Source organism: Calliphora vicina, chromosome 1 (genome assembly GCF_958450345.1).
Source record: "Calliphora vicina chromosome 1, idCalVici1.1, whole genome shotgun sequence".
Classification (NCBI taxonomy): Eukaryota; Metazoa; Arthropoda; class Insecta; order Diptera; family Calliphoridae; genus Calliphora; species Calliphora vicina.
The window spans coordinates 171,350,292-171,373,859 of record NC_088780.1 but is presented as its reverse complement, the minus strand read 5'-3'; the positions used below and the strand labels follow the sequence as shown (position 1 = coordinate 171,373,859).

At 30.1% G+C, this 23,568-nt stretch overlaps 1 protein-coding gene across 1 annotated transcript in view; it reads right to left on the bottom strand.

The window, feature by feature from the left end:
• Positions 1 to 23,325, bottom strand: part of Dhc98D (Dynein heavy chain at 89D) — a 165,170-nt gene extending 141,845 nt beyond the window's left edge. The window contains exons 1-12 of the mRNA XM_065498228.1: positions 22,659 to 23,325; positions 16,388 to 16,480; positions 16,008 to 16,187; positions 14,553 to 14,638; positions 10,681 to 10,804; positions 10,174 to 10,280; positions 5,967 to 6,166; positions 3,661 to 3,890; positions 2,932 to 3,320; positions 2,761 to 2,872; positions 2,564 to 2,691; positions 2,303 to 2,493 (exon numbers count right to left, since the gene is read on the bottom strand). Coding sequence (XP_065354300.1) covers positions 2,303 to 2,493; positions 2,564 to 2,691; positions 2,761 to 2,872; positions 2,932 to 3,320; positions 3,661 to 3,890; positions 5,967 to 6,166; positions 10,174 to 10,280; positions 10,681 to 10,804; positions 14,553 to 14,638; positions 16,008 to 16,187; positions 16,388 to 16,480; positions 22,659 to 22,884 — 2,066 coding nt within the window. The 5' untranslated portion in view covers positions 22,885 to 23,325. The remainder of the gene's footprint in view (positions 1 to 2,302; positions 2,494 to 2,563; positions 2,692 to 2,760; positions 2,873 to 2,931; positions 3,321 to 3,660; positions 3,891 to 5,966; positions 6,167 to 10,173; positions 10,281 to 10,680; positions 10,805 to 14,552; positions 14,639 to 16,007; positions 16,188 to 16,387; positions 16,481 to 22,658) is intronic.
• Between the last annotated feature and the right edge of the window lie 243 nt (positions 23,326 to 23,568).

Genomic DNA, 23,568 nt, shown 5'->3' with positions numbered 1-23,568 from the left:
GAATTCCATTAAAGCGGTAAAACTACAAAATTTGATTTCAAAATTTAAAATTTGTTCATTATATATTAATGCTCATAACGTAAACAATAAATAGAAAAAATTAAAATAAAAAAATAACAACGATGTCAAATCTAAAAGACTAAATAAAATATGCGGCATTCAAATAGAATCATTCAGTCTTAAAATGATTAAAAATAAAAAATCATCATAAGAATTCGTTGTTTTCTTAATATTTTGTTGCATATCAATTATTTCTAATAACAGCATCAAATCTTTTGGGGATTGAATTTAACAAACTTTCGCATGTAGATCGGGAAATTGCATACCATATTTCCCGAATTTTCTGCCAAAGTTCGTCCTTGTTTTTAAATTGTTCAGGTCCGAGTTTGTCTTTTATTATTTTCCATAGGATTTAAGTCTGGTTATTGAGACGGCCATTCCATAACATGAATTTTGTTATATAAAAACCATTTTTTGGCAAGACCTGATGTGTGCTTTGGGTCATTATCTTGCTGGAAGAGCCATTTTAAGGGTATATTCCATTCTGCATGTGGCTTTATAACATTCTCCAAAATATTTACATACAAGTGCTTATCCATATTTTCTTTAATCCAATAAATTGGAGCAACGCAATACCAAGAAAAGCATCCCCATATAATAATATTTCCCCAACCATGTTTAAACGTTTTTGGTTTTTGCCATTTTTTGGACGTCTAACCCATGTCTTATCATCACTACCAATTAAATTAATGGTCGTTTCGTCCGTCCACAACACATTTTGCCACTTTTTTATATTTTCTGGCCCACACCAATCCTTATGATTGCTCCTGGTTTTAAACGAAATATTGGTAGTGATTCTATTGTAATGTCCGTCACTGTATATACCCAATATACAATGTTAAATTGTTCATATTTAAGGTTGCCTTTAATATTGTGATATTCCATAATTTATATGATTTCTCATGAAAATTATGAATATTTTGAACAAATTTAAATATTTAAAAATTTACATGATTTAAGAAATACATAGACCCCTTTCACACTAGGCAATTTAGTTGCGCAAGTCTCTTGCCCAACAACAAAACAGCATGAAAAATTTTCTTCTCCTTAACCCGACATTATCTCTGGCATCTACAAACACAAGAGACTTGCGCAACTAAATTGCCTAGTGTGAAAGGGTTCATACATATGTAAGTAGTTTGTATTTTTTATTTTTTGATATTCGTACTAGTTCGCGTGTTATTGGATAGTCAATCTGGTAAACATCATGTTTCAGAAATGGTGGGTTTCAAGACAAGTTTTGACAAGTATTTATTTGTTGTGTGCGAACGGCCAATATGCTGACGAATTCATCCTAGTTCAAGATAATGTTATGACGAGCTTACCATATTAGAGAAACAGAAGCGAAACCTTTAAAAATATTTTTTAAAACAGCTATATTATAACACATTAATATTCTACAATATAAAAAGTTTGACAAAAGTTTGTCCTGCGACACGTACATATTGGTTCAGTTCAGGAACGGTTATCACTAGTACCAAAATATTTTGAGAGACATTCTAAAACAATCCAAGGTTTATTTTGAGGTGTGTGTTACAAAATCAGTTTATACTTTGAGTCGGTCTAATATATACAGCTACTGAAAAACTCATGATTAATATTTATTAATTTTTTGATTAAACGTTAATTAATACTTATACATTTTCCATGAATTTAGTTACTTTATTAACTTAAATTTAAAAAAAATCTTCCATCCCAGTGAACGTTTTATGAGCCAAGTGCCCAATCGCCATTATTATCCCCACGCCTCCAATTTACTCACAGCTTCATTTTATCTATAGGTTGTTCTACGTACTACGTAGTTAGTATCAATGTTTGTGTTTTGTGCAAGTGGGGTCGTATTGTTGTACTCTTATACATATGTATGTACATATGTATGTATGTACCTATAGTATGTATAGCACTTGTATAATATTTTTTTAACTTTTGTATGGTTTGAATTTTAAAAGCTTTAAAGTATAACAAAAATTGTTAACTTGAGTTAAATTTTTCAAGGACTCTCAGCTCAAGTACTTTCTACGTATGCAAGTATATTTCAGAGTTTCACAAAGTATGTGGTAGGCAATCAATAGGTTCTTATCAAATCCTCCATACTCACACATATACATACATGTATAGTATGTACATAAATACAAACATATGTGTACAGCTACAATTCTGTTATCTATCCATAATCCTCCTTTTATATTTTACGTTTTTTTTAAATTTTTTTTTTGTTTTATATTTGAAAAGATGTACTTACCGAAATATTTTTTCAAAACATACAATATTTTTAACCTTCTCCGTAAAGACATTGGATATTTGGCAGAGTAAAATCTGCATTTTATCGTCATGGCAATAATAGCTTGACATGGTCCATATGTGTCGTAGACCCACCATAACATTGGGTATGAGGAGAGTGGTCATTTTAAAACTTTCATATGAGCGTATTTTCTGTAAAGGAACATAAATGTTACGCAAATGTGGAGTGTGTTGTGTGTTTTGAATGTTTTCATAAATGTACCTCCAGATAGTCCGTGATGGTACCCACGTAGTCAGCATTTTCTTTTGCCAAACGGAATTTATCATTAATTTTCGAACGAATTTCTGACCAACGTTGTAGAATTTGTGATTGCTTTGATGTTAGTGTATCTTTAGGAAAATGTTTATGTTTAAAGTAATTAGATGGAAGAGTTTGTGTTCGTTTTTCGGATTGCTCACCTAAAACAGCCACTACGAAATCGGACTTTAACTGTTCCAGTAGAGTGTTGAGTTCAGTTTCGCGAAAATGCCATAGTCGATATTCAGCCATGGGTGTAAATTCATCCAAGGGCTTTAATTGATTGCGTTAGTTTTGAGAGTAGGGATTAGTATGTAAATGTCATGGATTACCTTTTCGTTTAGAGTTTTAATTGCCTTTTCCATGTATCTTATCCAGCCATCTACCACATCTTCTAGTTGCTCTTGGGAGTATGTTGGTATCAAGTTGATTTTCTTTACGTCGATTGGAATTCGAACTTTGGACTCTTCGAATTCGATATGCTCTTGTCCGGGAGTCGCATACGATGTTGGTAAATTAAATGACCAAACAACATGACTCATTGTCCATTCTATTTCCTGTTCGAAATCTTTGAGTTGATTAAAAAAGGCTTCCTGATGTGGTGGGCGTTTTTCCATGACATTTTCAGCTTCCTTACGATGACGTTTAACCTTTTCATGAGTTACGCTAAGCAGCTTTTCCCATCGTTCACCGATGGTGAGTGTAACTTCCGGCTGTTCATCTGATTACATTTAAGAAGGGTTCATAAAACGAAACGAAAGAAAGAAAGCAACATTTAATATCAATTATGGTTTTAGTTTGTTCTAAGTTTTCCTTGTTTCCGCTACCACGTTCAGTTCTTTTCGTGTCTTATTTTTGTTTTTGTTTGACACAATCTAATTTTATGATTTTATAGGTACTTTTGGTTTATGCTTTTTGTTTTTGTGTTTGTTGTTTCTTTATTTTTTTGTACCCTTTTTATTGGCACATTTGCGAGAAGTACAGAAAAATAAACAATCAGTTTGCCTTTATTCAAGGTAATTAGATTTCCGTTTTTGTTGTTGGAATATTTTCACACTTACCCAAATCTTCAGCTGAGGAGCCCATAGAAACACTGTTGTTTGCTGCATCATCTGCGTCCATTTCCTCATACTCATCCTCGTCAACATTGTCACCATTGTCGCTAATACTACCACCATAACCACCACCGTCATGAGAAGTACTTATGCCTGATTCTTCTTTCTTCATTGATTTTCCCAGAGCTTTTTTATGTGCTTCAGATCTTCGTCCCGCAGCTAATTTCTCCATTTTCCTTTTTTGTTTTGTTTAAATGGTTTTTTGGTTGTAATTTTTTTGTTTAACATTTTCATGAAACAATCCAATAATAATTATTGTTAAATCAGTGAAAAAGGGTTTATTTGACGACAAGCGGCGAGCAGACAGACAGACGGACGGACAGAAAGACGGATGGAAGTATATGTGCAGACAAAACGAGCGAAGACAGCAGAAAAGGGCCAGCAATTTAACAAAGGCACATGGAAAATATTTAACCCAAAGGGAGATAAATTAAAACAGGAGAACATACACAAATACATTCCAAAAAAAAAATACATTAAACACAAAAAAGGAGCAACAAAAAATCTACAGAAAAAAAGGAAAATTAACACAAAAGTAATAAAAGCTCCTGCTGATAAGCGAAACGAATTCAAACCGAAAAAAAAAACTGACGTTTTCCACTAAAACTTGTGTTGAGGAAGGGAAATGCTGCGGTGTTTGCTTCACAAATACAACAGAAATACATAGAAAAAGAATTTAAAATCCATTTACAATTTGGAAATTGTTTTTCTAATTTTCGAAAACCAGCGTAGAAAGAGTTTACGACAAAGAAATGTGTTTGCCATTTAATTAATTAGTCGGTATTTCTTTTCTATTAGAACAACATGTTTTCATATTCGAGTGGAAAATAATCGCTTATTAAAATCTCAATAAATAATACACATACATATGTAGGAATATGCATGCCTCTGTTTCATCTGACCAGCTTAAGGAACCCTTTCTCTATAAATAAAATATTTACAGTGTTTACTTTTATACACACATCCATGAATACATTATGTAGATAGTTATGTATGTTTGTACGTATGTAAGTATGATCATCTTGCAACATCCTTTTTCACTTGTATTTTATTTCTTGTTCACGTATGGAAATGTAAACATGCACACATACGCACACATCCCAATATACCCTACATGCCAAACATGTCCCCTGAACTTAAAGACGCAACATGCACTTTAACTTTAACTGTCAAAACTTACTGCATAAACAAACTGACTGTGGTATATTTGTAGGTCATCATAAAGTCGTACATGATGTTAAATTACGTTCTTTTGTGTTTTATTTTCGGGCGAATGCTTGTGTTGATGAGTTACTACTGATTTCCTTTATTTATTGTTGTATTTCCTCTTTTTTTTTTTCTTCAACAAGCAATATTCATTCATTCCTTTGCTCTGTGCGAGGACATGGCAACTTAAATCTCACAAAGAAATTTTTGTGTTGAAAAATTTCGCAAAGACCAAAAAATAAAAGGAGTACTTAATTGCAAAAGAGTAGAAAAAATCCGATTAAAAAATAACTGAAGACCAAAAATAAAAAATAAAACCTGAAAATATAAAAAAAACACACCAATAACACAAGAATAACTGAAAAGCAACTTTCCCTTATCAGATTGTTTATTGTAATTTAAACACCACGCAGAAAAAAACGACTCCCTTGATTTGCTCCAATACAACAAGAAGATGGTCTTTTATATTATCCTGTATGAAGAGTATTTCACAGTACGGCAGCCATAGAAATGAAATAATCCAGAAAGAATTTTAGAAATGAACTAACATATAAATTTAAGTATGTTAACAAATTTAATGAACCTGAGAGTCTGAGAAAATGCGTATAATTTGTCTCTGTTTATAACAAAATAAAAATTAAGATCTACAGTTCTACACTTAAAATATCCTTCAGCGTTATATTATTTATTCAAAGTCAATAATTGATCTTATCAGTTTTACCGTTTAATGTGGAATCCCTCACATTTTTTTTAAATTTTTTGCTTTGCTTTCGTACTTATTTATGTGTATAAAACATGATGTTAAATATTGATAAACAATGGAGGGGTAAAAAAAAGCCAAAAGAATACAAAACCGAAAAGCAAATTTAACACAACGAAAATAAATTCATAAAAAGCAACTGAAACCAAACATAAATAAAAAAGCAAATTAAATAAATTTTGTATAGAGCGAGCGACAGAGAGAGTGAGAGAGACTGGAGGGAAGGGATATATTCGACTTTTTATAAAATTTCACATGAGTGCTCTTTGTGAAACATTTTACATACTTTTTTTGTTTGAGAGCCTTCAAACGAAATTCCGATGGTTTAGAAAGTTCGAGGAGACCAGGCGCTATTTCTTTAACTTCTGTAGAATCGGCTGTGTTGCGAGATGCACTTGTTGATGTCTGTTCCTCACAATTTTCAATTTGTTCGCCTTCTATTAGTTTCGGTTCACGAAATTGAAATTCAATAGCATTTGTAAAGACCTAGAAGGAAATTAAATAGACTGTAGGTTAATACATTTTCAAAATGTTATCACTAGATAGGAAAAGTAATAGAAAAACAGAGTTTCTTTTAATGTACTAAGATTTGGATACAACCTTGCAATGTTTATTTGTTTGTATGTTAGTTTATGTTAAAATTTGTAATTGAATATTGAACCAGTTCTCGTAGTCCAAATAGGCTGAAATTTGACATGCATTCTTGATGACAATTTAATATTATGTTCGAAAAGTTGAAATCAAATTCGGAAATTCGAACTTATGTTCTAAAAATGTTTAAAGCTGTTAAACTAATCTCTAGATCACGCATAAACAGTTAAATATTTTAAAGTCGAACTTATTTTATTACCTCTAAATAAATAAAAAAAATAAAAAAAATGGAGAAAAACTGCGTTTTCATTTTTTCATTTCGTGATCCTGTTTCCTTTTAAAAGGACTTCAAATTTTCAGAGGAGTACATTTTTAAAAAATTTTTTTAAAATATTTTTTTTAAATGATCAAGAAGAATTGTGAAATATTTCGTATTATTTTTATTTTATCCTGTAAGGATCAAAGGATGCAAAAATGTCCTTTCAAATTTTTATCATTGAATATCCTTTTAGATTTCCAATATTTTTTTTTTTAAATAGTGAGTTAAAGATCCAAATATTGAATACCACATGCCAAAATTTCATTCTTCTATCTTCACTACTTAAGTGTTAAAAAATACTTTAAATTTTAATTATTCTTTTAATATGCAACTTATTTGTGTTGAATCTTATTTGAATACACACATTTTCGGTAGTGGGCCTTATATGGGAGCTATGACTAATTATGGACCAATCGTCACAAAATTTGGTGCGAATATATGAAACATATTTGTGTTGAATTTTGTTTGGATACTGACATATTTCAGAGATTTATGTATATTAATGACATTTTCGAGAATGTTGCTTATATGGGAGCTATGGAATATTGTTGACCGATCGTCACGAAATTTGGTCGTGAGAGTTCGGCTTACGTAAAACTTAATTGTGCTGAATTTGGTTTGAATATGTTTATAATTAAGATATTTATGAGAGCTTAACTATTTTCAAATAGGCCAATTGTATGGGGCCTAGGATAAATAATGGGCTGATTCTAACCAAATTCAATAGCCTTTGTCCTTGGGTCAATATAAAGGTTTGTGCCAAATTTTGTCGAATTATCTTTAAACATGCGACCTGTAGTTTGATTACAAGGTTTACATGGATGGAAGGACAGACGGACGGACATCGCTTAGTCGACTCAGAAAGTGATCCTGAGCAGATTGGTATACTTTAAGGTGGGTGTTGGAACAGTATTTTTGTGTGTTGCAAACAACAGCCCTAACCCATTATAACTCCCCCACTATGATGGTGTAGTTTATAAGCATGCACTTTTCTTAATAACACCTATTTGTATACTAATAATTTTTTTTTTATATTTTAATTTGACCTTTATATAAAATTTTGACATTTAGTATAGAATATTTGGGTCTTAAACGCACTATTTTTTTAAAAGGAATTTATTGGCAATCTTAAAGGATATTAAAGGATAAACATTTTAAAGGACATTTTTGACATATTTTGATCCTTACAGGATAAAATAAAGATAATACAAAATATTTTACAACTCTTCTTGTTCTTTTGATATACAATTTGTCATTGTTGGAATAGCAGGAGTATTTTTAAATATTTTTTGAAAAATTTACTTCTTTGAAACTTTGAAGTCCTTAAAAAATTACACAGGATCACGAAATGAAAAACTGAAAACACAGTTTTTCTCCATTAAGTTTATAGTTTCAGACGTATATCATCCGATTCGTGTCTAACGAATTTTTTCTCTATTTGTCGGACGGTGTTATTGATGAGACTTCTAGAAAATGGCGTTAATTTTGTGAGTTATGAGTGAGTTAGTGTATCGTAGGCGCTGTTATAGTTAACATCAAAAGTATTACCAGCGTGTTTTTAAAGTGTGTAATATAAGTGTGTGCCTTAAAAGAGAATTAAACTTTTGTGTAGATTTAAATTTAATTTAAACTTTTGTGTAGATTTTAATAAATAAATAGTTGTTACAATTTTAAAACTACTTGGTGCTTCTATTTGCTATTGAAACTGTTTTTAACAGCTAAAAACGTAATAATAATTCTTGTTATCTTGTTAATTCGGCATCCTTGTGAGAAGTGTAAACAATTCAAATTATACACATTGCGTTAGGTACATTTCCACTAATAACTGATTTGAGTTTGGTACTGTTGCCTTGATAGTATTTGTCTGAATATGAACTATGATTACTAAAACATAGTATGGAGTATTTAGTTCGGCTGCAATGTCCATTTAAGCTCAAACCTGTTTTATTTCCATTGAACAAGAACATTAAGACATTTTCTAATTGATTTGCTTTAAGAAATTAACATGGCGCAATAATTTCCAAAAATTTTACCAATTTATTTTATATGTTCACGAATAATGGACTTCTTTGAGTATGAGATTTTTAGGTGTGTGTGTTTGTTTGTGTGTGTGTGTGTAAATAACAAAATTCTCTTCCTAATGTTCTGTAATGTGTTTGCCGGTCTGTTTTGTTCTGCTACAATCTTTTTCAACTTCTGGTTCATGATTTTGCTATAATGAAAGCGACCACAGCAGCGGTAGCAACAAAAGTCACAGAGTGGGGATATGGAGTACAACTAAAAAGGGTTTATAACCACAAAATGTTAATGTAAACCGAAAATACAATAATGATGATGATGATGATGAAAACCGTGGCAGTATAGATGAATGAGCATCATGTTAAAGACGATGAGTGGTGAATGGAAATACATACAACAATAATAACAACAACAAATATGTATAATGAAATATTTAATGATGGCGTTATAAGATTTTTGTTGTAATTCCTTTACTCGTATCTGGATAAAATACAATTTCGTTATTTTTTGGTCCGCTTTTTGACTGGGAAAAATGCTTTCTCAAGTGGAAAAATGAAATGCCTCCAAGCCATTTTGATAGATGGTTAATAATGTTGATTTGGTTGGTGTTGTTGCTGTTGCTGTTGCTGCCGCTATTGTTCTAAGATCCATGAACACACACATTCACATACAGCTGTATGTACCCAGCAGTTTTACAAGTAGTCAATGTATCCCTTAGACAGTAATTGTCATTAATGTCTGATCACTAGGCGGCTAACACCAATTTATATATTTTGAATCGTTTGACACGTATGTGCTCTTTATAGTGAAGTAAGGTTACTTTATACTTTCCAGGTAATCTGTGTATAGTCACTTAAAACGTTACGTTTATTGTGTACTGAACTTTTTTGTGAGTGGTTTTATACAAATTGTGTTGATATAATTCTCATACAATTTAGTTTATTTTAGCTTAAGTACTTAGTACATGAAGTCAAACGGTTTGTTTACAAGCAATCGGCTATTTAACTGTCTAGGAGATGTCTTTGCAACTTGAATATTTGAGGCCAATTTGCTGTAACCGATATGTGAATCCAATACGTTGACTACTTCGAACCAGCTATTAGACAGTCTATTTGTAATCTATTGGGACACACATGTGTTAAAATAACTAATCACCAGTGGTCATCCTAAATGATACGTAAAGTCACTAGTTCCTGACAGTCACGCTGAACTGCTGGGTCTGCACGTACACATACATATACTTAGATGTTTGGAAGGATGTTAGTATTACATGGGAATTAATTACAATATTTCTACACTTTATTACAGTGTTAAAACAAAACAAACAGTGGTGGCCAAAGCCTGTGAACATGTTGAAACCTTCAAAAAGGGTCCAAGTTAAATTTCGTTCATGTGTGTTTCTCTTTTGTTGGTGATTAATTTAAATCTACTTAAAACTGATTGAGGAAAATTAGTAATTTTAAAATTGAATTTCGTCAAATAAAATATTCTAGTAAAAATATAATTTTAAATTCGTTAAAATTTTTGTTTTTATACGTATAAAATAATATATTTATTAAATTACCTTCTCCAAGTCTAGTCTCATGCAGTGTATTAAAGCGCCTCGAACTGTTCCGAATATAAAATACTGTGACATTTCTGCAAAACATTTATTAATGTCGGTGTAGAATGCTAGAAAGACACAAGAGATAATTGAAATACGATGAAATACTATTGTTAGTTTTAAATTTCATACAGCGATTTTATATTATTTAAACAAATAGGGAATAATAACGACTTCTTAAACTTTATGTGCACTAGGATGGACCAACAAAATATACGATGACTTAAGCTAAAATTAAAATAATATTGGAGTTAGTTCAGGGGAATATAAGTTAACAAAAATTTAAAAAAAAAAAAATTTGAAAACAATCACAAAAAACCTAATATTTTGTGTTTAATTTTTTTTAAGGTCAAATCTAATTTAAATGGTTTCTTAAAATTAATTAAACTTTTATTTTAGTTGAGAGCATCGACACATTTTGTTGGCCCCATATAAACTGATATATACGAATGTACGAATGTAACTTACGTATTCCGCTTACTTCCTTACGCATCACATAAATATATTTGATGTTGCTGTCAAAATGTGTACATTTCAACTCCCCGAAGTGGCAATGCAATATTGGTGTCTTCACAAATGTTGGTATAATTTTCTGTGAAAAGAATATACAAACAAATTTAATGAAACCCTAAATAAATATTTTATATATCGATGGCTTAATATAAAAAAGGCGTAACTCGATTTACAGGACAAGGAAACAAATTATTAAAATCCATCAAATTTTAGACACAAAATTTAAATTTTTTTTTTTATTTTAATGAAGTTATTTAATATTTCTTTTTTCATTGAAATTTTTGAAAATAAAAAATTAGTTATGAAATTTTTTTTGAGCGATCACAGATCGTAAAATACTTTTGTGGACTATTGCGATCATTTGAAAACAAATTAGCCAAATAGGTGCAGCCGTTTTGCGATTTTAGATAAATCGAAAAAAGTGGGCGTAGAAGTGGGCGTGGTCAATTTTTCATTCCGTAAAAACCTAAGTTGGACTATGACCTACATTTAAAAAAGTAATATTTCAATTGATCTTTTGACCCACTTTGTGGAAGTAGAATTTCACCAAATTTTGACCACATATATAATCAGTTATGTAGATTCTTATTATGCAACGACTATACACTATTGTTTTATTGAGAGCACATGAAACTTTTTAAAACCATTTTTCCAAAAATGTTTAAATAGTCTTTTTGAGATGTTAATTTCCTTAGATTTAGTGTAATTACTTATATTAGATATTTCTCTTGAAAAATAACTTAAAAACTAGTGTGGTTATAAAAATAGTACTTAAATGGAACTTCTATCATTTATTTTTTTATTTAAATGATCTTAATATAATCCGAATATTCTATTTTAGATCCTTAAAATAATCAAAATGATTTAAGATACTAAAAAACAAAATACGACGAATCAAAGCAAATCTATTTTTTTATGAACAGGTCTAATGTTACATGTACATGTATATGGATGTATATAATATATTCATTGCAATCATTTTTTATTCTCCTTTGAGATTTAAATGATTCTATACATATCTGTCTGCTGTTAATATTTGTGTTTGTGCAGTTGTTGAAGAGTATATAACGGTGTGGAAGGTGTTGTAATGAATTGATTTGGGATTTATATGTTTTTTTTTGCCAATTGCAAAAAAAGGAGAATATAACGAAAACAGTAGCGATATGTTTTTGTTTCAATCTTGTTTTTAATTTCATGTGGGATGTTTATTTGTTAAACAAATAAATAAAAACTTATTATTGATTTCACGTGAGACTTTTGAAATTAATACACATTTAACAAAATAAATAAAAATAATAACCGCGCACACATTAGATAGTTAAGCAATAATGATTGCTACTTTACAGATACATATATATATATTATAATATTATCTGTTAATCACAAATGTTTGGTACTGAAAATGGAAATCTTCGCGTCAGCAGACAGAAGGACGGACATTCGAATTTTATAATTACCCAGAATAATTGTAAACTTCGAATGTCCGTCCGTCTGTCTGTTGAAGAGAAGATTTTCATTTTCAGTACCAAACATTTGTGATTAACAGATAATATTTTAGGAAAATCAACAAAATTTCCCTAATCCTAAGATTTTCGAATCTCGGAATTTGCATGCTTTATTTGAATAATAGTGGAATGGCTATAATTCGGTAAATGGGAACCTAATCTGGTACTGGACTGAAATTTTCGAAACCTATATTTTTTAAGTTATTCTAACGATATTATAATAATTTAACAATAATAATAATACCGTGTTATTAAGTATACTTATGTTTATACAAAAGAGACATAATTTGTTGTAAATCTCTTGTTAAATAAAATTACGTACACGCATTAGTGTTGCCAAATGTCCCGATATTCGCGGGATTGTCACGCATTTAGTCATGGAATCCCGCGTCTCAAGCGAGAATCGTAATTTCCGATTTTTCTAGATTTTACAAATATAATATACACTTGACATCAAGTTTTTTTTTAAAGTTTAAAAATAACTTTTTGTCTGAATTTTTGGTGGGGTATGGCTGACTCAACAACAAAATGCATTGATTTGCATATGTATATTTTGTTGTTGAACGACTTAGGTTTATGACAACAGACTTGAGTATTTTTTCTCTCAGTAGCGCTTCTATGTACATTTTATTCTATACATATAATTTTCTTAAACTACTGCGATCAAATACTTAATAAAATTAGTTTATATATATTTTTTCCATTTAAAAGGATATCTGGAAAAAATACTGCATTTAAAAAAAAGTTCAATAAATCAATTAAATCGAACACATCAATACAAAAACGAGTTATTGTGTAACATTATTCGAAAACTTTACGAATGTTCCAAAGTTATTTTTCAACCGATGTTAAGTTTTAAAACAGCATTTGTGCTAATGTCTGTATGGCTCAAAGATAATGTATCGTAACAAATAATCGACTCATATTTGAATATATATTTGAAATGAATTTATTTCGTATTTTATAAAAATAGGCTAGAAATTTCTTTAATTTAACTTACATTGATTTGTTATATTGTAACATTTATATAGTATATTGCAATATAGTATATTGCAATAGTGGGGTATTCATTCGAGTAATGATCGTTCGATTAATCGAATAATTTCTTTTCGAATAACGAATAGATGAGTGTTCCGATAGCTCCTTCTATAAATATATAAATATTACTGCAAGAAGTTGCAATTCTAAAAACAAATCTTTCAAAATTTTGTAACTTAGGACTTCAACCAATGAATATAAAAGGTACGGAATTAAATATTTGCTATTTAGCTAGCGAAATATTAGAAAAATCGCAATTGAATGTGATGGAGAATATGATTTTGAAACGGTCGTAGAAAGTGATATTGAGGATGACATTTATAATGATTACATTGAAATAGATGAAGACCATGATCTTAAAATATGTATATGTATATAAGTGTTGTTATTAACCGCGTACGTAAGTGTTGCAAAATATTTAATAAATCGAATGATAAACACAAATATTGCAAACTAACGTTTTGTTGCAAGAAAAGCATGGAGTTCGTCTTACACATGATTTTAAACATCGTTGAAAATCTTTGTAAATGCGTCAATCATGCACACCCTGACTTCAAATAATTAATTCACTGACAATGATATCAAACTTTGGACAGATTGCCTTTATTGTGTAATTCGCCAAGATCACTTTATTAAGCAAAGATTCGGCGACGTTGGTAGAGCTTGATGTATAATACAATTTGTTATATGTAATTTATAAATAGTGAGTAATTAATTTACAAAAGAATTAGTTACTCAACTTAAAACCCGAAATATTGAAAAAAAGTGATGTCGTAGTGTTGAAGCATTGTATGTCATAAATATTTTTCCAACTAGCTCAGATTTTTTAAACATAGCTCCACAACGGAAACTAAAGGGTTTGCTAGTCAATTGTTTTGTAGATTGTTCGGGATTTAATCTGATCAGAACATTTGTGTTGAAAATTTAATGATGGACATTGTTTTCGAATGTTTTTTAACATTTAACACGTTGTTTTTTGTTTTTCTAATGAAATATTAAAAAACCGACATCAAAACTTCATCCTTTACTTTTTTAAAAAATTAAAATTATTCGAATAATTCGATTAATTTTAAACGTGTGATCGAATTATTCGAACAAGTTAAAATATCTTATTCGAATTATTCGTTTTATTCGAAGAAGAGAAAAATCGAATAATTCGAATACCCTAATAAATAGACAATTTAGGAGAAATGATAAAATTTTATAAAAATAAAACTGGCAACACTAACACGCATGTATACGTAACGCATGAATAGTTGAGGGGAAAAAAAACACAAAACTTACCTTGACTTCAATATAGACTGGAGATGGTGCCAACAAGGTCTTTCTTTTCTTTCGTTTGCCCTTTCCTTTGCCACTTTTCTTGGAACCTGCAAATTTGTACATTGAAAGCAAACGTAGGAAGCATAGAACGAATGAGTGAATAAATGGATGAATTAATGAACGAATGAATTAATTTAGCATGTCAACATTATTTAGATTAAAATAAACGTGTAAAATGTCGACACAGAGCATAGAACGTATTAAAGAAGATGTTGGACGTTAAGACACGAATAAAAGTAAGAAAATCCAGAGTAAGTGAGAGAAGTTGTATAAGAAACTGACTGACTGAATGGCTGACTATTTGCCAGTACAAATGTCCAACTATATATATGTATGTGGGGCATATTAAATGAATAGTAATTTATATTAAAATGAAATGAAATGGTTTTACAAGAAAAACAAAGAAAATTGTATTAAAAGGAGAAACTGCGAATGCAAAATAGAATGCGAACAATTCTAACCAATCATGTCTTTTATATGACTAATCTAAATAATCTAAATTGATGGGCTGTAGTTGGTGTTCATTCATAAATGAATTCAAGCACATTCGTACACAAGTCCTCACAGCTGAAGAGAAACACTAACGTTAATAGAAAAACTTTCCCGAATTAATGACTTTTTGTGAGTTTTTTTTTTCGTCTGCTCTGTTTTGTCCTTTGTATGCGTTTGTGTCACCACAGATGAGCATTCGGTTTTGCCTGAAAATGAAAATGAATCCATAACAATGCCCCGTGCACTGTTGTGGTGCAACTGTAGTGATGAATCCTGACATGAAATTTCATTTAAATGCTACTTTAGCTTTGAACACAAGAAGGCAGATATCTATTTATCGTTTGGAAGCAATTTTGGGAGAAATTGATTCATTATGTTGGGGAAATATTTAATTTTTTTATTGGTGACTGTTAAAGGGTTAATGTAGTTTCTAAAAAGGAAAGAAATTACACATTTCTGTTCATATCATTAATGAGATTTTTAAATATTTATGAACGACAAAAGAAACGAAATAAAAGTTTCACAATTAAAAGATATCTTACAAGAAAAAGTATAAAAATTCACAAAAATAAAGCTGCATGGCACATTAATCATTTCTTATCCTTTGAAGGACGGACGCACACATAAAAGAAATCAGGCGAGTGAAGAAACAGTTGAAATAAAGAGGAATCAAATGAATCTTAATATAAATGAAAATTTCAAATGAATACGACGACAATGACAATTTCAATTTAAACATAATTATATGTATGAGGTTCTACTTTTTTTTTAATTTTTTTTCCTTATTTCTACTTTTTTATCAAGGAAATTGAATATTTACCAACTTCATCATCATCCTCATCGCTGGCTAAGAATTTTGAAGAGATGTGTAATTTTGAGTATTAGGCGTATATAATTTAATATTAGAAGATGAAATTGACTTACCCGATAGAGCAGAACTCTTTACACTTTCGGCTCCCATGTCTTCAGTAGCACTTTCTATGCCTGTATCCATAGCTCCCATTGTCGAGTCTTCTCCCGCCTTCTGTCGTTCTGAGTCTGTATCTGCAGGTTTGATTGAAGCCGAGGATAATTTACCCTTGGTTTTGGTTGAGGGTTTTCCAACTAATTTTATACAAATTAAAAACTCATTAGGAATTACCATGCTAAAGTATTTATTTGTTTATTAATAGTATTAACCGATATTTGTAAAATTAATACCAGCTAAAATAATTCTACTTCATAATTCTGAATTTTTAAAATTTACACTTTGTTACCATACTCCTTCGATTCTATGTTTTTGACGATCATTTTATAATACTCACCTTTGACATCCTTTTCTTTTGTCGCACCTTTGCCTTTTCCCTTTTTGCTTTTCTTGTCTTTCTTTTCGGTTTCAGGTGGAAGTTCTGGTTGCACTGTACAATAAAAAAAAACATAAGTGAACTGTTTAAAAATCCCTGTTAAAGTTTATTTGTAGAATTTATTTTTAATTGAATCAGTCCCATTAGCTAACTGTTTACTTATCGAGTTTGTATCAGACGATAATACTGTGTCTTAATACTTTTAAAGTTTAAAATATTATTAAATCCATCCGGTTCACGCGGTGGTATGAAAATATTTTGTTTATTTTTATACCCTTCACCTTCGTGAGAAGGGTATATATAAGTTTGTCATTCCGTTTGTAATATCTACATTTTTCATTTCCGACCCTATAGAGTATTTATATTCTGGATCCTTATAGATAGCGGAGTCGATTAAGACATGTCCGTCTGTCTGCCAGTCCGTTTGTCCGTCTGTCTGTTGAAATCAATTTTCTGAAGACCCCAGATATCTTCGGGATCCAAATTTAAAATCAGCAAAATCGGTCCACAAATGGCTGAGATATGAGAAAAAACCGGGACAACCGCGATTTTTGACCTATTTTTGATATATATCTGGATTACTAAGTCATTAATATAGACAATATGGATATCTAATGATAGATATTTCAAAGTCCATTGCAACGATGTAGATAAGGCTATAGGAAGTTGGACCTACAATGGGTCAAAATCGGGAAAAATATTTTTTGACCCGAATTTTTTTTTCATCAAAAAATTGTTTTTGTCATACATTTTTTTCCCAAAAAAAAAAATTTAAAAACTAAAAAAAAAAATTTTTTAAAAAAATTTGGAAAAAACTTTTTTTAAAAAAAATTAAAAAACTAATTTTTGAAAAACGATTAAAAAAAAATAAATTTTGTTTACCTTAAAAAAATTTATTTTAAGGTAAACAAAATTTATTTTTATTAATATAGACAATATGGATATAATTTGGTGAATGGTATATAAGATTCGGCACAGCCGAATATATCTCTCTTACTTGTTTTATATATTCTTCACATTTATTGGTTGCCTTATTTGTATTTATAAGTATATACCCAATACATATGAAAATATAAGGTTATTTTTGAATAATTTTAAAATATTTGTAAATATAATCAACTTAAATATTTCGTAGTTTTGAAAATCGGTTTAGACTGTGAAATTGAATTATGATACATAAGTTTTTGACAAATATTAACACTAAGTATTGTCGTATGTAAAAATATCTTAAATGGTAATAACCAGACTTTGAGAAAGTGGGAGTAATCTAAGTAAATTTTTTTGTATCAGCAACTCCTGAACTTTGTTTTCTAATGGACTTTCACGGATACACCAAGTGTTATCATGAAATAAAGTTAACCAAACAATTGCTAAAAAAAACTAGAATTCCATAAGCCAAGCAAGAGAGAGACATGAATGATTTTATTGTTTTTATATCTAGCTCCAATTCAAATGAATTCGAGCATACATAGATATCTTTGTCGTGGCCAACTAAATGTGTCATAGACAATAAATGTACAGTTTTAAGTCTTTTATGTCTTAACAACTGTTTTATGACCGTTTTTATTTCAATTAATTCAAGAAACTTTATCACTTCGTTGGTCACGTTAGCGTTCAATCTTATATTTCGTATACATACTCGTAGGTATTATACGTGTGTAACGAAAGAGTTTTTATGGCTACTACAGTATGTTTAATAGGGTAATCAATTACTTGACTTTTTTAAAGTTCGAGTAATCGTATAATTCATAAATTAAGTTTCTGACATGCTCCAATTATCAAGTACAATTTTTTATTACAATTGGGGGATTCAAACGGTCTGCTATTAGGTCGTATTGTCATAATGTCGTAAAATATTTTTTTAGTTAAAACTGATATTTAAAATATAAATAGCCCTAGAGAAGATCTACAAAAATATATATACATATGTAGATTATCACTTTTAGGTCAAGAGTTATTTAGGTTTATTTATTTACTTTTTTTAATTTTGTTCGATCTTTTTTAGTTTTTTAGATATGTCGGGCCTACGGTGGTTCGAAATTGTTTTTTAAAATATCACCAATATTTGCGATAAAATGCTCTACTCAACATGCCCTTTCAGAATTATAGGGTCGCTATTCTGTTCCAATCAAAAAGTCTCAATTTGTTGGATAGTGTTATTAACAGTTCGTCGATGGATTTTTGAAATTTTTTAACTGATTTTAAACCCAGTACAAAGCATTTTATAAAAATTATTCAAACTATTGAAATTTGTTCATTATTTAACATAAATATCGACACCTAACTACAAAAAATTACAAAAAAAAAGCCAATTAGACCCCTGCATTAAACAATGACAACTTTGTTAAAGAAATTCAAACAGATGATTGACTTTATTATTATTGATATTATTGATTGAAATAATTTAAATTTGTTTATATACATTTTGATTTAAAAAAATTCGCCTTCGAAACAAACTGGCATGTTTAACTGATCTTACATAGTCGGAATTCTTAAGATGTCTAATAAAAAAAACATAATTTATTGATTTTATACCGATGAAAATTTCAAGTGGTCCAATGTCAGCATTAAACTAGAAAATATTGGACCAACATTGTTCAACCATATAAAGTTATTTTATACGTCTTCTAAAATGCTGGTAGTCTAAAAGTCTAAAGATAGGCTCACACATGGTAAATATTTACTCAAAAAAGCATTGCCATGTGCGACCGACCCTACCTTAAGATAATTTATTTGAAAATAATTTATTGGGTTTTGGTATAATTAAGTAATTTAGTAGAAAATAACAGGAAATTACGGGCAATGAAAAGAGTTTTTAATTCCTCCCGGGAAGGGACAAATACCGGGAAATTAGGAACCCTACATAGAACTTATATAAGCCAACATCTTTGAAAAATCCATCTAACGTTTAGAAATCAGATAAAATTGAAACATAAATCACGGTATTAAATTTTGTGAGAATCGGTCTTTAATGGTCGATTAAGGTTAATATAAACCAAAGTTACTGTATCAAATTGTTTGTATAGTTTGGTCTGTAATAGAAAATCGCATTTAAAGTCATAAGTGTTTTTGTAAATATTATTAAATAAAATGCTGAATTAATGTTATTAATTTAAAAATCGTTCAATCGTATTCTGTGATAAACATACCCCGAAAATCACTTTAATGTACGCCAAAAGTTAAATACTTTGGAAAATCATTATAAATTAAGTTCGGGTAATATGGTATAGATGGGTAATGTGGTATAGCAACTTTTCTCTAAAACTAAGAGCATAGGAGTAACGGTACCAAGTTTAAGAATTTTATGATCTGAAAAAATGAACATTGGGTTAGTGTACTTCATTTTTGCAGGTCATGGAAATAGTTGTAAAAAAGCATTAACTTGTGGTAGACTTTTTTTTTGTGATCTGTTAAAAATTAATTGTTTTCTAAAATCACGTGTTTTAATCTTCATTAATTTAATTTAGTGTATATGTTTAATTTTATAATAATTTCAATAAACCACTTGGTCGGCTAATGTGGTATAGCTAAAGAATTTGAAACAAATAATATGCCAAAGAAATGTAGAGTATGAAAATGGGCAGCGGAAGATTTAAAGAAAGCTATCTGAGCTATTATAAACAACAAATGGAAATTTTTTTCGCATCAGTCATTCAATGTTTCCTATGAAGCGAAGAATGTATTGAGGAGCTTCTGGTAAATACTATGCATCGTTATGCGGTTTAGTTTACAATATTAAAAGAACATGGTGTACCACATTACCCGCCAATTTTTTCAATGGCTTGTTTATGGGTTTTTTTCTCTTTTTCCCAAATTTCTCTAAAACTTGAACTTAAAAGACTTTTTTACTTTCATGGCTGTAAACCTAACACTTGTAGTAGAACACCAGCTGCGAACTATTCCAATCGAATTAAGATTTTAAAAATTATAGTCAAATAAAAAATGGGTATACCACATTACCCGAACTTACTCTAATATTAGATTCTTACAAAAAAGTTTACTCTATAGGTTCCATACTGCGTGACGAACGTTTCATTCGTACACGTTTTCATTTTTGGTTTTTCAAATAAGATACCTCCAACGTGTACTATACGCTATAGTGAGATTTAAGTGCAATTCCAAATGGCATAAGATATTACCATTTAATTGCCATTTCCTGCGAAATAATTGAACGCAAAGTTTTGTGACGTAGGTTACAAAAAATGGAAGTAACATTAAAAGTTGAAGTGTTTTTTTTTCCTAATCTTAGCGAATTTTGCGTAATAAAGCAAACAAAATCTTATTCCTAAAAGAAAGATGAATGAAAAATAATTCTAATATAACTTATTTGCCGTTTCCATAAAAAGCCGAGAACATTTTTTGACGCACGTTACGTGACGCTCGTTACAAATTATCCAGATGTTTGAAAATTATCTCATTTTCCGTGAGAAGTGAAATTACTCAAAATTAATTTGTATTTAAATTGAATGGTTAAAAATATTGCTGCCAATCGAACCATCTTGTTAGCACTTAAGTGACGATAAAAACACAATAAAAAATTTATTTTTGTTTGTATAAAATTAAGATATCTGAACTAGTGTTGGATTTGGTAATCATTTTTGTATGAATGACCATCGAAGTACATTTTGTTTATATATAAAATATAATACACATATCTAGTCTAATATTACAATTACAAATTTTAAGTTTGATTCATTTAAACATTTTTTTGTTGGTAGACTGTTTCTGGGACTTGCCCATATGGCAAAAGTTCCAAATTCCATAAAATGGAAGACCGAGAAATTTTGTCTTAAAAAATAAATACATATACAACTTCCAAACTGTCTAAGCTGTAAAAAGTTACGAGCTGAAGATTTTAGAAACATTGAATGCCCTTTATATTATATAAGATTTTAAAAATCTACCAATATTTTAATCGGGCAATAATTTGACTAAAATTCGTCGAATACCCTGTATTTTCTATGTACGTTTATTTGTACTGGAAATGTGAATGTGCAACGGTTTCGTTGGAAATGATATTCAGTTTTGAAATGCCGTTTATTCTTTATCAAACATCAAAATCGCAACCAAAAAAGGAATGAATAAGCTTAAAAAAAACGAGAGAGAGAGAAAAAAAGCAAAACGATGAAATAAAATCCGCAGCGACTACTTCATCAGTATCAGTCAGAAATGACTAGAAAATGAAGAACAAACAAGTAGAACATGATGTTGTCCTGTGCTCATAGCTTAAGCATCAATGTCAACTCAACGCCTGTTTTAGAAGTTTGGAAACTTTTCTGTTTTTTCTATATTTTGTTTTGCAACTTAACATTGCACTCCATCCTCTATTTACTCCCCTTCGCAGCACTTCACTCAGGATAATCCACCTTTCTGGTAGTCAGACTTAAACAATATGCAAAGTTACTCGTTAACAAACATCGGAGTTTGTCCATGAATGAATGCGGCAACGAGGAAGAGGGTTCTTCAAATGGTTTTATCATTTTGTTAAAGTACTTAAAACAATACACAGTATTTTTGCCTCAGGAAAGATGATTGGATGAGTTGAGTATGGAAATATTTGAGTGTGTTCAAAATGGATACCTCTTAAGTGTCAAACTATGAAATTGATAAAATATTACAATTACAATCGTAAGGAATGCATGAAATAGATTTCTGAAAAATACTTAATAATGAATATTTGGCTACAATTGCAGTATGTAGTAATACTCATGATTGAGTTTCAATCACTGTTAATTTTCCGATGGAATCAAAATTGATTTTATTTGTATTCTACAAAAAAAAAATAAAATAGATAAAATAAAATAGAAATTTATTCTTATTTGTTTATTATGTTAGTAATTATATTATTTTTTGAACGAGTCTCTTAAATGATGGGAAAATAGAAAATTTCTTCAAATACGTGGTATACGGAAAATAAATGTTTAACAAATCTTTCGTTTCAAGTGCTCTTCACTATTGTCATTGAAAATAAACTTTATTTCTAATACAACATTTACTTATAAATTCAATTAAATTTATCTTCCACTCCTCCACTTTCACCGAACGTCGGCTATAGATAGTAGTTTTTGTGAGTGAATGTGTGAGATTGTCACAAAGATAGCCCTCCCAAATAACCCACCTTAACGCAAACGAATACATACATATGAATGTATATACAAACGTACTCGTAAGTAAGAAAGCAGAAAAACATCTTAAATTACACACTTCTTATCAACAATGCACTCCAACTTACCCTCTTCCAATACGGTAATCTCCTCCTCAACCAACTTGTCATAGAAAGTGCGCCAAACGTATAGAATAATTTTATTGATATCCTCGTTCTTGGTGTATTTGTCATTTAAAAAACTCTTGAAATCATATAGATTTTCATAGATGGCAGCATTGACATATTCAGGTTCATACACACCCAGCATATTTGCGATGCTGCACTTAAGCCATAAAATACGATTATCTTCCATGGTGTGATGACGATGGTTCTCGGCAACTTTAGGTGTCCTCCTCCACTGCTATTGATGACGATAATGACGACGTTGATGATGATTATGTCGACTATGATACGTTTGTATGCTATAAGTGTAAATGTACGTACATACGTATGAATGTGTTTCCACTGCAGGCAGATGTATGGCAATGAATTCGTTCGTTAGTGATACGGTTGTTTATGGTGGCGGTAAGAGACACCACAGTATGACACAATGACACCAACACCACCAGTAGCAGCAGCAACAGTACATCCACCAATACCTCTCTATGCCACTTGACAAAATAAAAACTAGTAACGTGTATTTTGCTTACTTCAATCTGTTTGCTTTTGTTGTTCCCGTTCCCATTCAAGTTATACCGTCAAACTTTAAAGTTTTCCTTTTTTTATGGTATTGTGTTCAATGCAACTGAAATTCCTTCTTCTCTTCGTAAAGGCTACTAAATGCAATAAAAAAAGAAATATAAACAATTGTTAATTTAAAAAAAAAAATCGATCGATCGATTTTTAAAGCAAAATTTAAACACAAAATGTAACTCCCAGAGGCTTAATTTGTCTGTTATTATTAGGATGAGCTATGAAGGGATCTGAAATACACATCACTTTAACTGATTTAATTTAGTTAATAGTTATGAATTACGAATGTAACTAGCAGTAATGT